We start from the raw sequence: 19,816 nt of genomic DNA, 5'->3' as shown, positions 1-19,816 counted from the left end.
AAAAAATATTTTTCCCACAGAAATAAACCTTAGTGAGTTTTTGAAAAAGTTACATCATTTAAAAATAAACATGTAAGCATATATCAAAGAAAAAAACACCTTTATATTCCTGGAAAAAAACAGCCCAAAAGATAATTTAGATAGTATTTGCAATCTAATCAAAATAACCCAGACACAGTATAACAGTAAAATAATATTTCTCTCTAGAAATGTGTTCTACCAGTAGCTAGTAGACCTCTGAATGTGCCAGCGTGCAGGCTTTAGAGCTAGAAGGGGTGAGGATGGCATTTTTTGTGGCTTCCTACTTTTCCTAAAGCTACCAGGTAACCATATTCTCATCTGCCTGGGTCAAGCACCTTCTGTGTACACAGAACCACAGACTTTATTCATTGCATCAGCACCTGCTATTAACCAGAATTTCATGTATTTTCTTAAAAGAAGAATCTTTAAATATTTTTTTTACTTATTGAGAAATGCACATTGACAAGGCACCAATAAAAGTATATTAAAATGCACATTGATTACAAAATATTTAAGTCTTGGAAATTTCTAATTAGGAATATGAGTAATTCTACTAGCCAGAAGTGATTTTTTTTTTAAAAATAATCTGGTAACATACGCAGGGAAATGTGCCTTCTGTGGGAACGTGTAATCATGTGTATCTATGCGTGTGCATGCACACACGCTGCTCACACTATTCCTGGACTCCCATTAATTCAGCCACTTGTGTAACATGCCCATTAAGCAGACACTGCACCCTCACTGTGTCTTGCTTGGTCACTGTGCAGTAAATGGGACCGGAGAAGGTGTTCAAAGATGGTGGGCTGACAAGAAGGACGGACGTGAAGAAGCCTGTGGCTACATATTTAGCAAAGGGAGAAGAAAAAGCGCAGATATCTATATCCATCACAAAGATATCCACTGGACGAACTCTGGGGAGTGAAGACTGTGTCCAGTCTCTGCCATCTCTCTGGAATTTGCTCCAGCCAGCTCTTCTGTTTTGATGCCATGCATGAGACGACCACACAGCTGCCTGGGTTAAGTCTGGTGACAAGGCCTTTATGTGGTGTCTCCAGTCCTCAAGAGATTCTGCTAGAACCGAATTCTGCTCTTCAGTGTCACCCCTGATGAACACGGACTAGGCCCAGAGATGTGGCCGGCCACATGGCTCTGTGGACCCATCCAAAAGGAGCCACTGATGTTCCACCTGTGGGCGGTGCCCGTCTCGAGACACAGGTGCAGGTCAGGGAGAAGGGCACTCTCTCCACCCTGGAGGTGGTCCACACTCAGCTTCTCCCTGTGCCTCCGCCCTCGGTCATGGCTCTTCTTCCCTGCTCCTGTCTCACTTTCCTGTGGGGGCCACACGGCTTTAAATGCCAGCTCTGATGGCACGTAGTGGACAATCCCAACTTCACACCTCTAGCACGGACCTGTCCCCTGACCTCCAGACTCAAATCTTCTGTTTACCTGGCATTTACCCAGACGTCTAATAAAGATCTCAAATCTAACCCACCCAGAACCAAAGCACCTTGCTAGCCAAGCAAGCAGGCAAGAAAAAGAAATGCACGGCATTCAAACGGGAGAAGAAGCAGGACGATCTCTATTACAGAAAAGACGACTTTGTACACAGAAATTCCTAAAGGATCCAGAAATAACCCCTGACAACTAATAAATATATCCAACAAAGTTGCAGGACATAAAATCAACACACAGATGGCAGTCTGAAATCCGATGATAATAACCATGAGCATGTCTCCTCTCATATGAGGACACATCTAGTACAAGCCTTATATTAATCAAGGGAGCTCCTAACAATATGACAGGTACTGATGTCTGCAAGAACTTAGAAATCAATTTTAAAACTGAGATGGTTGAGGGATAGAGAAATAGTTATATAATAAAGCAAATACAGCCCAAAAGGTAACAGTTATAAAGTCAAGGTCTGAGAGGGAAATTATGAAACACTTTGGGTGATTTAGCATATATACACCCAGGGTTTAAGGATTCCATGGGGGCTTAGGCCTATTATTATTTTTTAGCTATTTACAATTTGGCAAGTTGTAGAAAATTGACAGTAGTGCAAATAATTCTGTCTATAGAAATGCGAAATCTAGCTTTGGCCAGTACAGACCCTGGTCACAGCCAGACAGGAGCACAGAGTGTCGGCCAGTACAAACAAGTGTCCTGTGTGAGGGACCCTGGCCACAGTCAGACCACTTAGGAATCAGACCGTCCACCAGGTAAAAGCACACTGGGAGAAACACCCGGAAGCACCCATGTCCAGTTCCCTGGCTTTGGCCAGCCACTCTGGTCCTGGAATCTCAGTCAGTGGGGGCCCTCAGCCTCCATCTCCCATCTGGAGATAACCCTTGAGATAACCCTCAGGAGAGAGAGGGCCACTAAATGAGATCATATCATTTCTCAAAGAAACTCTGTTCTGATTGGCTTATAGATAAATAGGCACCTATAATTTAAGTATTTCTAAAATGCCCAGTAGGGCCGGGATGTAGCTCAGTGGCAAAGCGCCTGCTTTGCAGGTTTGGCGCTCTGGGTTCGATCCCTGGTTCCAAAAAAGATAAAATGCCCAGAAGTTAAGGAAATTAAACTAACAATAACACTTTCAACAGTGCTAAAAAATATTCTTATCCAAATTTAAGTTCCCATATTCAGGTAAATCTTTGACAAATAAAACTAGTGTAGTATTTTTGGTTTAATAAAAGTGTGTCTTTGAGTTATTGGTATTAAGTATGAATATTTTTATTTTCTTGTGCATGTTCTTCCCACAGCTAGCCAGATTTACTGGCCTAATAAGTGACTATTACTTCTCCTTAATATTTCTAAGTAGCCCATGATCCTGTCTTAAATCAAGTGTTTATAGGTTCCTGGCAACTTCTGATATGGTGCCTTCTCCAAATCAAGTCCTACATGATATCTTTTACAACTAAAACTGTTTGAGATTTCCTAGATATGAGGAAACAAACACAGATTTGTTCTATTTTATAAAAAGGCAGCTGCTAGAAATAAAACTGTCGAGGCGAAAAAGATGCTTAGTTTTCCCTAGGTTACATTTATATGGGTGAAATATTACTAATACACAGATATGTAGGTCTTATCCCAGGTTAACCAATTTGCTATCCTTCCTCTAACTGTATGCTTGACATATTCGTGACACAGTACATCTTGAGACTATTCATTTTATCTGACTCTTTTCTATAAGACTTTTCCATTTTTATAAACCAGATGCAATGTCCACTTTTGGACAACAGGATCAATCCTTCAGAATTCTCTGTATAAGCTTTGCTCTGCACACCATGACCAACCTCACTTGTTAGCTGCCACTACTATTCTTGCAATAAACTGTCATCATTAGCTCTTTCAGTTTTGAGAACTCTCAGTAATAATCTACAGATTTTTGTTCTATTCTGGCCCTCTCAGGGGATTAAGCCAAGATTTCCAGAACACTGGTCAAGAAGCAGATGGACTCATGGCACTGCTAAGCCAGAATCAGGCAGAGAGAGCTTTCATTACCGGGCCGATCTGGACCACTGAGGGAGGACCCGGCTTGGGAGATGGCTGATGTGGCAGCGTGTCGTGCTGTAATTTAAAAGGAGGCCCTTTACCTCCTCATGCTGCCCATGTCTCATGTGCTTTTATAAACAGAAAGGGAACATTATGAAATATTTTATTCTTCCTGCCTGACCTCTCTGGAATCTAGAAACTGGTACTGAATATTTTTATTTTCAGGGAAACATAATTGTTTGCATTGGTTAAAACATGTCTTCCTTGTTATCCAGACATAACTGAAAACACTGCTTCACAAGTGTGGCTTTGCCCGAAATGTCATATTTGAGAAGGGGGCCTGGGCTGGCTTTACAGACCCAGGGCTTGCAAGTCCTCCTGGGAAGACAGGCCGGGACCTGGCTTGCAAGGCCCTGGGCTTCACACCGGAGTGAGGAAGGCCATTTGGCGGCAGGCCCAGGATCCAGAGGATACATTGGGGATCTCAGAAAGAGGGAATGCACCAGGATTTCAGTACTGCAGGTGAAATCCAATGGCTTTCCAGACTGAAGAGGCTTCGAATGCACCATCTAATACTTCTGAAAAGTGAGTTCCACGACTCAAACTTAAGGCCTTCATGGTGAATTACTGTTCTTGCTTGACCCATAAAATAAATCTAATGACACCAGCCTCATTTTGTGACCACGAATTGTTTTTCTCTGAGGTTATCAGGAAGGGATGGGGTGGAAACTCGTCTCTGTGGACACTGTGGTGCCTGCAGGCTGCCCTTCCCGGCTGCGACAAGAGCCAAGACAAGGTAAGAAATACAGCGATGAGCTTCTGCAAGTGCTGATGAAGACGGGAGAGTCAGCAGAGAAACACAAAGGTGGCGCTGGGCTTCACGTGTTCAGGGCTCACTCGTGTTCATCAAGCGTAAGAGCAGACAGGTGTGAGGTCCACATCAAAACACTCAGTTAAAAGTACAGGAGCTCAGAAATGAAAAAGCAGTATAGGGACAGCCCAAGAAAAGCTGAAGACTTTGTTATTATTTGTAATACATTACAATGAAATTCAAGCTTCCTGCTCTTATTCTGGTCTTATCTTCTCATGCCTACTATAGAGTGCTATTACAGGGAGAAGAAAACAATCCTACAAAGTAGGATTAAGTGGAAAAAGAAGGGGCAGGACTCTGCTCCCGGACAGGAAAGTGCTGGTCCACGCGTAGCTGCGCAGACCAGCAGGATCCTGAAGTGGCTCCGAAGAGGGAGAAGCCACGGGGCACGAGAGGACACTGTATTTAATTAGACTAGAGCTTTCTTGGGAAACTCTAAAGGACTGGGTCGAAAAGAGAGGGAGGGAGAGGGAGGGAAGGATGTGACATTTGGGAAACTGTGGTTGATTTTCTCTCAATAAGATCAAAGGTAAGTCAGATTAAACAAATGGACTTGTTTTATTTGTGATAACATTTTAAAAATAAAACATTCTTTGAAGCCTTTTGGATTTAGGTTCCGGTTTTTAGGTAAGCATTAAAACTACTATTCCTTTTTTTTTTTCTTCTTTTTTTGATGGTACTGGGGTTCCTGGAAGCCCTTCTATCTCCGGGCTACACTCCCAGACCTATTTTATACATTTTTATTTTTTGGAAACAGAGTCTCTTAAGCCAGAGCGGCTGGCTTCGAACGTGCGCGATCCTCCTGTCTCCGCCTCCCAAGGGCGGGGATTACAAGCCCACGCCCGGCTACTAGATGAAATTGGAGATAATTCACCTATTTGCAAAGATTCCTGATTTTGTTTGCCACTGACATAAGCTCATGGAGCTGTACGGGCACTATAAGAATCATACAACTTTAGGAATTTTGACTATAGAGAGAATACAAATGAGCAAGCCGAATACAGCAAAAGGGAATTCTGGGAAAGCGCCCCCACACCGCTCCCAGAGGATGCCGTATTTTCCAGATCCCTGGAAGCCACAACATCTAAGGCATCTTCTAAAAGGCTTCACCCAGGGCCCGAGGCCCCAGTCTCTTAGGTGGGCAGCTCACGTAAGCATCTCTCTTCAATGCGATAAATTCCATTCCTAAAACTGTTTACTACAGACAACTGGACCTAAATTCTTTTAATTTTCTTAACAATTTCCTAACAGTTGTCCTTCTTTATGTGAATGGGCAGCTCACGTAAGCATCTCTCTTCAATGCGATAAATTCCATTCCTAAAACTGTTTACTACAGACAACTGGACCTAAATTCTTTTAATTTTCTTAACAATTTCCTAACAGTTGTCCTTCTTTATGTGAAATGTATTTATTAGAATTACAAGGACCATTAATATTCAGGTTTCATTTCTCTAAAAATGTAATGCCCTTGCTAAATGTTCTTAAATACTGCAATAATGAGGATCAATACAGCATCAGTATCGGATTTGAATGTTCACTGTATGGAGTAAAGATTACTTTCTAGAGTAAAAAAGCAAAGAAAACATATCCAAGTAATTTATCATGAATGTCCAAATTGTTAAGAAATACATGAATATCACCTCACGTACTAAGATGTTTTATTTAGCAAACTTAACATCTAAAACTGAAATTCTGACGGGATCTACACTAACACAGCAAAGACACCGAGGCGAGGAGGCCACCTGACACCAGGGAGGTGAAGATGAGCCCAGCCCGGGCTTCCTCAAGGGAGCCATTCAGGAGCAAGTGGAAAGGCTGGACAACAGGGGCACCCTCCCCAAACAAATGGCTTGGAACTCAGCAATACGCAGGATATTGGTGTAGTGTATTCATGCATCTTAATGTAGCATAAGATGGCAGGGGCATACACGCACACATCACTTACTCAGCCCTTCCCCAATTCTCACCAACCACTCTGCATATAATCCCAATTTACCAAACCAGGTGGGGGGTATGCAAATTCCAGGGAGTCCCTAGCCAACAATGTTACTTGGAAAGACTAAAATCTCCCCACCCGCAGACTCCTCAAGGGTTATGCCACAGATTGCACACTTAAAACTATTTCTGACTCTCCTTTCCTATCCATGGTCCTTCCTTTCTGTTAGGATTCATCTAAGAAAATTTAAAACACAGTAAAAAATATCAACAATAAAAAAGGACACAACTCTACCAAATACTATGACAGATTTTAGTGTATTTTTTAAGGGACAGAAGTACATTATGAACAGCAAACATATTCAAAAATGAAAGGCAGAAGATAATTCCACAGGAAATAGAACAGTATAACTGAAAAAGTATTTGAAATAGAAAATCGGTAATAAAGGAGATGAAATAAGTGCTTCATGCCGATTTTTCCCAGTTTTGACAGTTGTCATACATGCTATTATTTTCTTATATGGACTCACCATTGATATATGAAGGAAATCTGAACTCATATCCAAAAGCCACAGAGACAGATGCCAAAAATCTCTTTTAAAGCCTCATATTTTATAAGATTCTGTAATGATGCCTTATTGACTTTAAATTGTAGTTTTTATCTGTCACCTCTTCCCTTCTCAGTAGTCTGGCTTTTTTTCCATTTTTTAAATAAAAATCATCTTCAGCTAATATGCAATACTTTTTACATTCCTGAGTATTTAGAAAGCAGTAACTTTTAACAGGAGTAGAGTGAGAAAGACTTAGCGAAGGGCAGCAACCCAAAGCTGATCACTGGAGAGGCCATCATTGTTCCTCCAGAGAAGGGACGTAAAACCTGCTTGGGAGGTCTGGCGTTTGGGGATCCTGAGCACAGCTATGCCTTTCTGTAAGTATGCATTAGATCATACGGCAAACGCAGCAACACGTCCCCCTGCAACATCCCTCTGATGTCAGTGGAAAGAAGCCGTAAGAGCCACAAGCTGCCTGCCCTCTGCCCTCCCAGCCCCTGCCTTTCTTTCCTTCTCGCTTTTGGCTTCCACCTCAGGCTGTCTTTCCAGGGGACCCATCCAGCCATTTCTTCCCAGGGCTATCTCTAGTGAGAGAACCCTTTTTCCAGGAACCTCCCAGTAAGACTTCCTTTCACATCTTATTGGACAGAAGTGACTCATATTTTCAAACTACTAACTCTCAAGAGGAACTCCATGCCCACGGAGACAGCGTGGACACTGGGGAGGTAGGGCGGTGCAGTGGTCAGGGTGGGCCACACAGGATGGACACTGGGGAGGTGGGGCGGTGCAGTGGTCAGGGTGGGGGACGACACCTCTATCTGATAACTTCCGGAGAGAGCGGCTGCTCACTGAAGAACAGGTGTTTGTGCTAAGGAAGAACAGAATTTAGCACCAACTGACTTATCCACAGTTTCTTTATTATTTTATTTTTTGAACATAATGATTTAAATTTGCTACTTCAGTGAGTTAATATTTCTCAAAGCTCCTGCATATCTTAAACGTTTGGTATTTATAAGGCAAATTGCAGTGGTTTTCAACCTACCATTTACCTAAAATCCTGCAGATGGCATATGTAACGAGCTAGACCTTAGTCACCAGCAGCTATGAGTGCTCACGCTGGGCCGGCCTGCACACTCTCCCTTGACGAGTGCTCACCGCCCACCCACAGATATCACAGACCCCCCCCACCGGCTCCTCTCCTCGACAGAGCGGGATGTCCTCCCACCTCGGCTTCCAGTTGTACGTGGCCCACGATGACACTGAAGACACAGGGGGCCCACTGGACTGGCCTCACTCGTACCCCACCCCCACCCCAGCCTAAACACCGCAGGGGATTCTGAACCACACTTCATAATGCACGCACGATCAGCCATTCTAGGTGCAACACAGCAATCACGTTCAAGAAAAGCTGAAGCTCTTTGAACATTCCATTTATTGTTTTATAAAAAAATATTTTCTTTCATATATTAACAAGAAAAATATAACATGCCAATGGATGCTAAAATCAACAGTGGGCCAGCAAGAGGCAACTGGCCCTGGAATGGCCAGCGCACTGTACACAAACTCACCCACACGCCAGCTCTGGGTGCACTTTGCCAAGAGCGGCTTATCAAGCAATCACAGATCACGGGACACCTGTGATAGAAGGCAAGGGCACCTTCAGTGTTGGTCAGCCCATCTGTTAATTGGTACCTAATCAAAGGACCTGCCTTCAAGATAGGCCCTATCTTTCCATGTACAGCAGGAATAAACGGTAGGAAATTATTTACATGGGCATGTATAAAGTGTGCCGCCTTGAAGAAGTGTGATGATTCCTGTAGATTTTAGTAACAAAATAGTTATGCTGAACTTTCAATCAAAATAAATATCACCTCTCACTGGGATGAGTCACTGCTGTTTTGACTTGAAAGTTAAATCTAAAATCAAAACCACCCACAAGAGTATATGCTTCCAGCCACGCACGTGGCAAAGAGTCAGCATCCTAGAATTGCTGCAAAGTGGAAGCCACATTCATAAAACCTCTTTGCCTCCATTATGGTCCTGAACTTTTCATTCCAAGACCTTTGTCTTAGAGTGGAGGAAATAGCAGGACTGAACCCAAGCATTCTACTCAAACCCCAAACTTCAGCAACAACGCACCACAATGTTTAGCCTCGGAGAAGAGAATCCATCCTTTACTGAGGCAGACCATCTCACAAGTCAAAGAACAGCCACAAACAAAAGCAGCAGCCATATTCTCTCAGAAGCTTCCAGCTCTGTGTGGCTGGAGATGACCGCTGAAGGCCCAGAGGACCCACTGGACTGACCGCCCTTGCTTCCACCGCCTCCAGACCAAACACATCTGGCCACGTCTGAGCCACACTGCATAACGCATATGGTAATGCGCCTCACTGTATAAATGCATGTCCCAAATGTGATGATTATAATATTCCAGAGTGATGGCCTGGAGCACCAGAAACTTAAACACATCCGCTCAAAAGGTAAAAGGGAAACTAACACATTCCTTATTTACTCAAAAAATATTTGCTGCAGTCTTCGTTCTGCATGTGGGACCATATTGGGATGAGCATTAAAAGATAAAGAGAACATAGTCTGTCCTTGTGGGTTCACATTCTAGCAAAACTGAGAGCAAGCAGTTATTATAACACATGCAAGTGATTATTCATAGCTTTGTTCCCTAACCTTTTAAAAAATCTTAGAAATATAAGCATTCTATCTGATGTGTAGTTCCTTACAAAAAATAAAAAATAAAAACAATAACACTGTCAAAATAAGAGCACTATATATGGGCCTCCATTTCTCCCCAGGCCCTCAAGTTTATGAAAGCCATCTGCAAATGTTTCGGTGCTTTGACCCACAGCCTGCCCTCCCATAGAACTATCTGGGTTGGCTGAGATGGCTCCAAAATGAGACTTGAAAACTTACACACTTATGAAAAGCTATCCAGTTGATGACTGCAGTTAAAATTTTTGCTGAAGATAATCCTTTGAACAACAATCCCAAAAGTAGCAAAATACAAACTTTAGAGAAAAAATATCATGTATTTATACAAAAGTACTACAGTGATCCTACATTTACCTTGTTCAGGTTGTATGTTTGACATCATCTAACAGTTAACAAATATAAAATGTAGAGGCAATAAAATGGCTCAACTAGATACTCCAAACTGAGGAATCTATAAATTTATACATACTTAAAATACCACGTCTAAAAATGAGTGATTTTCTCACTGATTTAGAGAATGACTTTTCCCATTAAAAGTGGATGCTGAACCAAATTGTTCTAATGGAAGTTATAACTCTGAGATTCTATATTCTTTATTGAGTTCTGTTTTAACTCTTTAAAGAAACAGAACTAAGCTCATCTTAGATCTTTACTGTATCTTTTACAAACACTGAGTAGAAAGTCCATCTTTTTAAAAACCTTTTGGAATTGGCCTTTCATTGGTATTTTCTCAGAGGGCTTATATAAAAAATGCTAATTTGGACTGAGGATAGAACAAAGGAACATAGCACCACTGAACTAGTACCTCTGAGCTATATTCCTAGCCCTATTTTACTTTTATTGGGAAACAGGGTCTTGCTAAGTTGCTGAGGCTGGCTTCAAGCCTATAATCCTACTGTCTCATCCTCCCAAGTACTGGGATTCATAGGAATGTGTTTTGGACTAGGTATTTGGGACAAAGTCCTTATTGTGATCACCTAGAAAAGCTGGACTATGTGCAAACATAGAAACAAGCAACAGCTATTTGAAGACACTGCCCGGTGTGCAAGTGAGCTGAGGAAGAAGAGGCTGGGAGATGAAACAGCATCTGAAGCCCCTGCGCCCTGGGATGGTCGGCCTCATAGCAACAGAAGCCCAACTTCAAATCATCCCAGATCCTGGTGGGAAGATAGACCAAAAGTAACCAGGCAGATCAGACAGGGAACATATGAGTGAAAACTAAGAGAAACCACAGATAATAAAATCAGAAATAGAGGGAAACAGGAAAATGGAGTATCAGGTATAAATTTTAAGTAAACATGCTCAAAGTGATAAAATAAATTCAAATAAAATTATGATGACCAAAAAACACAATGAATGAAATGTTAAAAAGCAATATGTAGATGTAGCACCAGTATAAACTTATAAAGAGTGAAAGGTGAAATAAAGACTCCAAAATAAAAAATACCTGAAATGAAATAAGAGATACGGAAGGACAGATATTCAGGAAGTCTTGACGCATGGGCTACAGGAGCAAAGAGTAACACACACAACTGCATTCCCAGCAATGGAGGCATGGAGACACAGCTTGGAATTTTCAAAGACAGGAAGGCTGGGGACGCCCAAGAAGCTAACAAACAAAGCAACACTGTGGTGCATCATCACAGAAAGAGCTACAGCAACCCGACGATGAGACCACCTATGATCAGAACCTTCATGGCCTGCGCTAGCACCTCTCCCTGGCAGGTGCTGGTTCCCTTCCCAGGCCCCACCTTCCCACAACCGTGCTGCTCTATGGGCAGGCTCCACAGGCAGCTCCACACTAGCTGGTCTTTCTTCCCTTCCTACCTTTTACCCTGGGCCTTCATAGTACACAGAGTTCAGGATTAGCTGCTTATTGGGCTTGTTCTGCATGGCAGAGCAGACAGGATATTACCTCTCTGTGCTACTTCAAGTTTAAGATTAAAGAGAAAGGAAGACCTTTAGGGCCACGGGACAAATCTGAACTTCTCATCATCACAGAAACAGCGTGAGGGGCAGCTCATGTGACAACATATGAACACTCAGCCTGACCCTAGACCTCAGCATTGCCCTGTCAGTAGAGGCATGCCCTGCAGGAATTAGCTGACAAAGGGTTTCCTACAAACTTGCCTGTTTTAAACATTAAAAATTCAGTTACAGGTTTTTTATTTAGAAAATAGTTTTTTAGAGTAATAAAATCTAACCCCATAATTTACATTTATACACTAGAAACAAGCAGGTCAAACCTCAGTTTCATGGGAGGGGGGATAACACTTGAGATGCTAAGGTAACCCTCAAGACAAGCTTTACCTGTGTAAGTTACAGGTCAGGAAGTTTTATTTAATTCACCAATTCAATCTGTCTACAGTTCTGTAGAAGACTCTTAATACAAGGAAACTAAGTTTAATGCTTTTGTTGACTCATTACAAAGTAAGATGTCAACGTGTCCTGTCCCCACCCCACATTAAATGCCTCAAAGTAGGGAAGTTGTATCTTTAAGATCTAAAACTACATATAAAGATGTTCGTGTCATCCTTCCCAATAACCTGTAAAATGTTAAAGCATGACCATCTCTCTCTATATCAGCATCTAAACCTGCACTTCCAAAATGCTAAACCAACAAGCCAACAAGCCTTCGGCAACCGCACCCTTCCCGTTGCTGCCAAGCAGCACAACTTCCCCTCATCACTCTGGACTCAGGCTCACTATAAAGTGAGACTCATGGCTCCAGGTCAAACGGTGACTAGCTCGCAAATAAAAGATGTTTGAGTTCTCCCTTCAACCTAGTAAATATTTATTCAGATTACAAAAGGGCAACAAATGTTGGCACAGCTAACACTCTGCTCAAGAGAAGCTATAAACTTGTTCACAGGCCAGAAAAGTGCTGGCAAAGTGGTATCACCAATCCTGGTCCACAACACTAACTCTTTGTCCTGAATGAGGCTGACGCTCTCGGTTTTATATCAGACTTTTCCAACATTCACTCATAATCAATTTCTTAAATAAACACAATTCTCATAGACTAGTTGTTTCATTAACCCAGAGTACAGCATTATGATGTAGCAGCATTTGTGAGTTTAAAATAATATTTTTGCACACTGACCTTTTTGCCTTTCCCACTTTTCTGTGATTCCTCCTGAGGTTTGATGGAGTTCTGAAAGTCTTTGTCTGAGCCATATGAAACTTTGTGCCTTGGCGGTCCATTTCTCAAATCTAAAACTCAAGTGGGTTGAAGGTTAGTTGGAACTTACATAGACTGTTTACTACTGCCATCTAAGCAAAGCAAAAACATATATATTTATATATAAAAATATATAAGAAACATATACACGTAACATACATACATTTGCCGATATATAATGGCCACAGGAAACTACAGGCCCTTTAAATAAACACTGCGTACACACTGCTCCTTTAAAATTGGTTTAGAACTTTCAGTTGATTCCATATAAATTTCCCCAAAACAAGTAAATTAATGCAATAGCCAGAAACATTTTTTCCTGTTTAGTTATAATGTTGTATAGTGTCACGGTTGCCCATTTGATAATGCAAGAAAATGTATGACTATGTCTTATGCACTATTCAAACTTCGTTGGATTTTAAACAACGATCAAAAACAAGCTCCTTAGGAAAGGCAATTCTATAACAGAGGCGATCAATTATTTCAGCTTTGGGATTAGTTTTTCTAAAAAATAGTCTTCAGTACAGAGCTTCAGATTTCCATCTAAAAATGACAGTTGATTCCTGGCTTAGACCAACATGAAGACCCACAAACTAAGACCCTCATTGAGTGAAATATGGTTTTCTTTAGACGCCCAACCGTGTAGAGATCCTACATAACCCAGTGAGTTGACTCGCATCCTGCTATACCCTTTCATGGTACTCCTAGTTATTTCTCTTTTCCCCAAAATGATGTCTACTTAATGAACTAGTTGGGGTTCTTAAGTAGGGTACGACATGGGCCATAACGTGGCCTTGAAGGTATAATGCACTCCTTGATGGGAAGGGCATGTGGTAGCACAGGGGCTCTTCATCTTGCCGTAGCCAGATGATGGTCGGCAGAACAATGCGTCTCATTCATTCTGTGTCACTTATCAACAAGTACCTGGAGTCAGGGGTCACCTCCTGGAGATGCAAAATGCACAAAATATTGCCCCACTCTTGGGAGCTCAAAAGCAGAATGGAAGCGAAGGCACGGGCAAATAAATATAATACAAGGCAAAAATAGTGTCCATACTCTCTGAAATTAAAACTCAGAGAACTTGAGAAAGTCTGCTTTGCAAACAGGACTCTATAAAACCAGGTGTAACTAGATTTGGAGAGTGTGATTTGAACTTACACTCTTTTCAAAAACAGTTATTTTTCAGTGAAAATTTGCAGAAACAAGACTATGTATTTTCCCGAATTCAAACTAATTATTTGTGAGTTGGGCTCAATAAACATTTTAAAGTCAGGTTCTAAGCCAGAAATCAACATTTATTGCCTATAAACCTCCAAACTGGGTCCCTCTGGAGACTCGAACCAATCATGCACTGACGCCCAATCTTCCCGGCAGCCTTTCATGTGTGCCATCTCCTGCAGCCCTGCTCAGCCCCAGACAAGAAATGGCCTCACCAGCTAGGGAGAGGCAGACGGATCAGAGCAGGTGCGTTAGCAGGCATGTAAAGGCGTTGGGCTTATATTCTGCTTTGCAATCTAGCTGACTTTCTCATATTTACACACTCTGCAGGCAAGATTGTCTATCATTCGTGCGTGCTTCCTATTATTTTCAACGATTATACTTTTTGAAAAATAATGAGATCTCCTAATCCCTAAGGTAAGATACAGATGGACCTTGATTTTATTTTTAAGATCTAAGATTAAAAGTAGAGGTTATACACTATGCATTTTTCTTCTTTAAAAAAAGCATTCATTTTAAACAAGAGCATATCAAAATGAGATTTAAAAAAAGCTGACTAGAGATATAACTGGAGATGAAGTGATCTCATTATTGGATCATTACTAAGTTATTGACTCATGAATGATCTTGTTACTGAATCACAAGTCAGTCTGCAGCTTCCTAGTATATTCAGAAAAGGTTTGATAGCGACCACTTGCCTCCTAGCTCACCTACCGACGAGAGAGAGTGCAAATCCCTGCAGACAAAACTCTAGGAGATGCGTCATAACCTCCTCAGACTCAAGGCTGATACCCATGACATGTTTCCACACTTGTAGTTGCAAATGATAAACGTACGTGATTTCTTAGTTATTAAAACCATCTCCCAAACTCTGCTTCAGTGATTTACTATGTTTTCTTTGAGAATGTGACCAGGAAACCAAAGCGGCTGAGCACTCACAGGGTTCTGGGAGCGCGTGTGAAGCGCGGTCCAATTCTATTTCCTGCTCCGAGTCTAAAGGCAATGTCCACCTCACCTTGTGGTTCTCCCACTTCTCCAAGACTCTTCTGATTGCTCTTGCAGTGCGCCTATGTGGGTTGTCAGCAACTCTCTTCTATCCCTAAGGTCTTCACCCCTTCTCCCATAAAGCCCTAACTCCTCTTGTGCAGACCTCCCAGCCAAGTACGAAGGCACATACCCAGCTCGCGAAGGGACAGCTACTTGTCTCAGAGAAAGCGCAGCCAACACGCCAGTCTGCCCTGCAGCTGCTCTTCCTGCATCGTTCCTCAGGTTGATGGATGTCTTATTCAGCCTGAGCTACCTTTAAAAATAACACACAGAAGACTGGGTGCCTCAACCCCAGAACTTCATCTTCTCAGTCCTGGAGGTTGGGAGGTGAGAGCTCTGGACAGTTCATGCTCTGGGGAGGGCTCTTGTCCTGACTTGCCGACGGTCACCTTCTTGCTGTCTTCACGTGGTACAAAGAGAAGCACTCTGGTCTCTTCTTGATTTTTGTGTTTATTTTGTGGTACTGAAGATTGAACCCAGAGGCATTCGACCTTTTGAGCTACACCTCTGGTCCTTTAAAATTTTTTTTTGTTTTGAAAGCATCTCATGAGGTTGCCGAGCCTCAGTATGTTGCTGAGGCTGTCCTTGGACATCATCCTCTTGTCTCTGCCTCCAGAGTCCTAGGATTACAGGTGTGTGCCCCCACACCCAGGTTTCCTTGTCTTTTGCATAAAGCTACCAACTAAATCATGAAAGCCCTATGGTCACAATCTCATCTAAACATAATTATCTCCCAAAGATCCAAGCTCATAATTCTATCAAAAAATAAACTTTCAAAATACTAATTTTTCAGGGGACGCAGTTTAGTCAATAGTATCTATCAAAATTCCCTTTTTTCTAACTTTATTTTACCCATGATTTGCTGTCTTATTTCCATAAAATAACCAAACAAGAAAAGAACTTTGCTGGAATTTCCATCATGTTATACTGTCTGAAATGTCACTATTTAGAAGTTGGGTTAACAATATCATCAAAATACATCACATGAAGGAAAATGAAAAAATGGTCCCTTGTTCACCTCAGTGCGATTTACTTAAACCACCACCTTCGCCTCAACACACAGAAGTGGGATGGACTAAGAAACATTTTGGTATTGAGGGAAGAGGAGAAAAATCATCTAATGCGATTCATCTGGAGATGGAAACAGACTAAGGCAACACGAGGTCAAGGGTAATTTAAGTCCTAAGACAGGGAGGGAGATGAAGAGGGGGCTGTTGAAGAAAACCACAAGAGAAAACTTGGCCTGTGGTAAAGTTTTTCTAGAGCCAGGGACTACAAAATAAACTCACTTCCACATCTGCCTTCCCGCACATCCTCTAAGATGCTGAATGAACACTAACATCACAAGTACACATGATATGTTTAAACAAATGACACTGTGTACTAGACACTATGCAAAACTCACAGATTAAAAAGGCTTATTAAGAATCCATAATTTAGCAGGGCATGGTGGCACACACTTCTAATTCCCACGCTTGGGAGGCAGAGACAGGAAGATCGCGCAGGTTCGAAGCCAGCCGCGCTGGCTTAAGAGACCCTGTTTCCAAATAAAAGTATAAAATAGGTCTGGGAGTGTAGCCCGGAGGTAGAAGGGTTTTCAGGAACCCCAGTACCAGCCCCCTCCCCCAAAAAGAATCCATAATTTGAATACATAAGAAGAATATAGAACATTTTAATAATATCCTAGTGGGAAATTCATTTGAGCCCCCAAATACTGAGTGAATTAAGATCATAGAAAGGAAAATCTTAAAAACAATGAAAAACCCTTACAAGACACCCATAAAGCTCCTTCTCATGCTTGCCTTGGATGTATGAGCAAGTTGCAGGTTCTGTACAAATGACCTCGGCGGACACAACTCACTCAGCTGTCACAAGTACCTGCTCACTTTGTGAACTTTGGAGAAAGCCACATCTAATCGTGATCCTCAGAAGATAACGTGGAAGACTGTTCTTGTGATGACTGTAGAGATGAGATGAGGGCTGTACAGATGTACACTGGTTTCAGCCCTATGAAATCTCACTGGGCGCTGGGCGTTGGCTGTATTTTCTGAATTCCCTGGTACTTGGGGGTGAATTAACTCGACTCTATCTTCCCACATATCTGGGTCCCATATGGGAAGAGACAGAGCTCTTCATTCTCTCTCTGTCTGTTCAAATAATTTAGACACAGTAGCTGCAAACACGTGACTGATGAGAATCAGTGACTAAACGGCCCAGTCAGCTAGACGCTCGGTAGCCTTCCTTCCCCTGGCCTTGCTGACTGACTGAGTTCAGGCTCCTCAGTGTTACAGCAACAGGGAGGAGGGGCCGTGTCTAGGGAAGGGCTGAGAAACACTGCTCTTAACATTCCTGTGGCTTATTCAAATTACCAAAAACTGAGAAAATCACTCTTCAGCCTAAAATATTTAAGGAACCCAGGTAGATCTAATTGTTTGTTACAATAATTCACACTTTCTTGAAGAAAGAGAACATGCAAAACAGTGTGCAAAATAAGAATATCTTAATGCCCAGGACTGGATGGGTCAGTTCTTACAAAGCACACAGGAAACATCTTAAAGTAACTCACTTTAAAATCTAGAGTGCCTTCTGGTACTTTCAGTGAGATGCATCAAAAAAGATCAGGATTAAGCCGGGCGTGGTGGGCACGCTTGTGATCCCAGGATTCGGGAGGCTGAGGCAGGAGGATCGCAAAGTTTGCGGACAGCCTCAGTTACTTAGTGAGGCCCTTCGGAACTCAGTGAGACCCTGTTTCAAATTAAAAAATAAAAAATAAAATAAGGCTGGGGTGAAGCTCAGAAGGAGAAGACCCCTTGGTTCCATCCCCAGTAGTGCAAAAAAAAAAAAAAATCAGGATTATTATGTGCTTTCCAGGCTTTTACTGTCAAAATTTAGAACAGCTGGGCTTGGTGATGCACACCTGTAGTCCCAGCTAGTCAGGAGGCTGAAGCAAGAGGACCGCAAGTTTGAAGCTGGCCTGGGTGACTTAGTCTTAGATGTCAGCAACAGCAACAATGACAAGCAGAGCGCGAGCTGAAGAAATTGAAAACTTTTATTTCAACTTGAAAGGCCAAGGATGTCTGTTTGCTGCAGAGTGTTCTGCTGTGCCACAGTTTGGCAGGTACGTGTGTCCATTGAAACTGAACTTTTACCCAGTGAGGTTCCCACAGAGCTGAGTCCCAGCTGGATAGACCGTACACAATCTGAAATATCAATGGGCCTCCATTACTATAAAAGTGAGGGGTCAGATTTAGGCTAGACAACATGGAAGTCTCTTCTTGACCTAGGATCCAGTGGTTTTCTGTCTCTGGATGACGCCCTACATCAGAGCACACAGAGCGTTTCCGTCTGGGCTGAGCCGAGTCTCATGGGGTCCTGCCTGCAGGCCCGGGCGATGACCTGTTCCACAGCACACCTTTCCATCTCCTCTGCCGCCCGGGAGCTGACCAGGGCCTGCCCCCCTCTTCTTCCCCTTACCCCAGAGGCTCAGGCTGTGGAACAGCACTGGGATCCAGGCGTGGATCCACTGCCTGGAACCAGGTAACTCCACTTAATTTATATGACATTAAATACTACTCAAAACCTTAAACATACACTAGATGAAAACCAGGAATGAGAATGTAGGTTTTAAGAACAATTGTACATAAGCAGTATTTAATATGAACTTTATCATCATTTTAAATAAATATTTAAAAAACACATTATGGCTAATGCAACATAAAATACAGATTCTTGATTTTGAATTTATGTTGAGACAGGGAACACATGAGTGCTAGGCTTAATATCTAGGAAATTATTTAAACTCTCTTTGTGGGACAACTGGGGGATTCATGCTTGAGGAAATGATACCCAGTACACCTGCGCTTTTTCTGCCATGTGAGTCCCACATCGTGACGACGGCTAAACCCATTCAAAAGCGAGAGGTGCTAAGAGCGAACACGGTCCTGTTCTGATTTAACTAAATCTTTGGGTAAAAGTGGTCAGAGTTCAAGATTCCAATTTTGATTGCTGGAACCTAAGTGCAAATTTCTAATGTTGCTATTTTTGTTGTAATTACTACCACTGTATAGTTCATTATTATCTTGTTCAATAAGGTTCTTATAAAAGGTTACAACTAAATTATGGAAGCCTGTTTAAATGATATGCTGAAGGCAGAACAAGCAAAGCCGAACAATAACAACAATAACAAAGCTGCTGCTTGAGGTAAAATATTTTTAAAATATTCTTTTATGGGCAGGCATGGTGGCCCACACTCGCAATCCTAGTACCTGGGAGGCTGAGATAGGATGATCACAGATTCAAGGCCACAGGTTCACAGATCCTAATTCAAAATAAGAAAACAAAAAACAAAAAAAACGGGAGGTGGCGTATAGCTCAGAGGTAGAATGTTCCTGGGTTCAAAACCCAGTACCACACAAAAAAATAAACAACAATTATATATAATATCTCTTTATAGTTAAGAGTTTTTAAAGTTTTGTAAGAAATAAATCTTGGCAATGCATTTCACATTTTACTTCCTCATACCTTCCCTTTCTTAACAATCAGTGGCTTATTCTACCTTAATTTCTTTCCAGAATAAGCAGCCTCATGTTTGACTTCAGTTGCACTCTCAGTGGCCTCTTTACGTGCTGCAGTGACAGCAGCGGCAGCGTCGCCTGGTCCACGGGTTAGCTGGCAGTACTTATTGTTGTGACCTATAATGAGGAAATGTATTCCCAACAGAAGAGTTGACCAAAATCCCCTGGAGATTTTATCCCTGGGAAACAAAGATTC

General features: G+C 42.1%; 1 protein-coding gene across 1 annotated transcript in view; it reads right to left on the bottom strand.

Moving 5' to 3' along the window:
* The window catches only part of MCPH1 (microcephalin 1), a gene marked incomplete at both ends in the record, with an annotated part of 174,063 nt that overhangs the window by 128,070 nt on the left and 26,177 nt on the right, over positions 1-19,816 (bottom strand). Inside the window, 2 exons of the mRNA XM_080710905.1 lie at positions 12,704-12,813; positions 19,669-19,737. Of these exons, the coding sequence (XP_080567031.1) occupies positions 12,704-12,813; positions 19,669-19,737 (179 nt within the window). The remainder of the gene's footprint in view (positions 1-12,703; positions 12,814-19,668; positions 19,738-19,816) is intronic.

This window comes from Muscardinus avellanarius (assembly GCF_963383645.1).
Source record: "Muscardinus avellanarius genome assembly, chromosome: 14".
Taxonomy (NCBI): domain Eukaryota; kingdom Metazoa; phylum Chordata; class Mammalia; order Rodentia; family Gliridae; genus Muscardinus; species Muscardinus avellanarius.
This window is presented reverse-complemented; position numbering and strand designations above follow the sequence as displayed.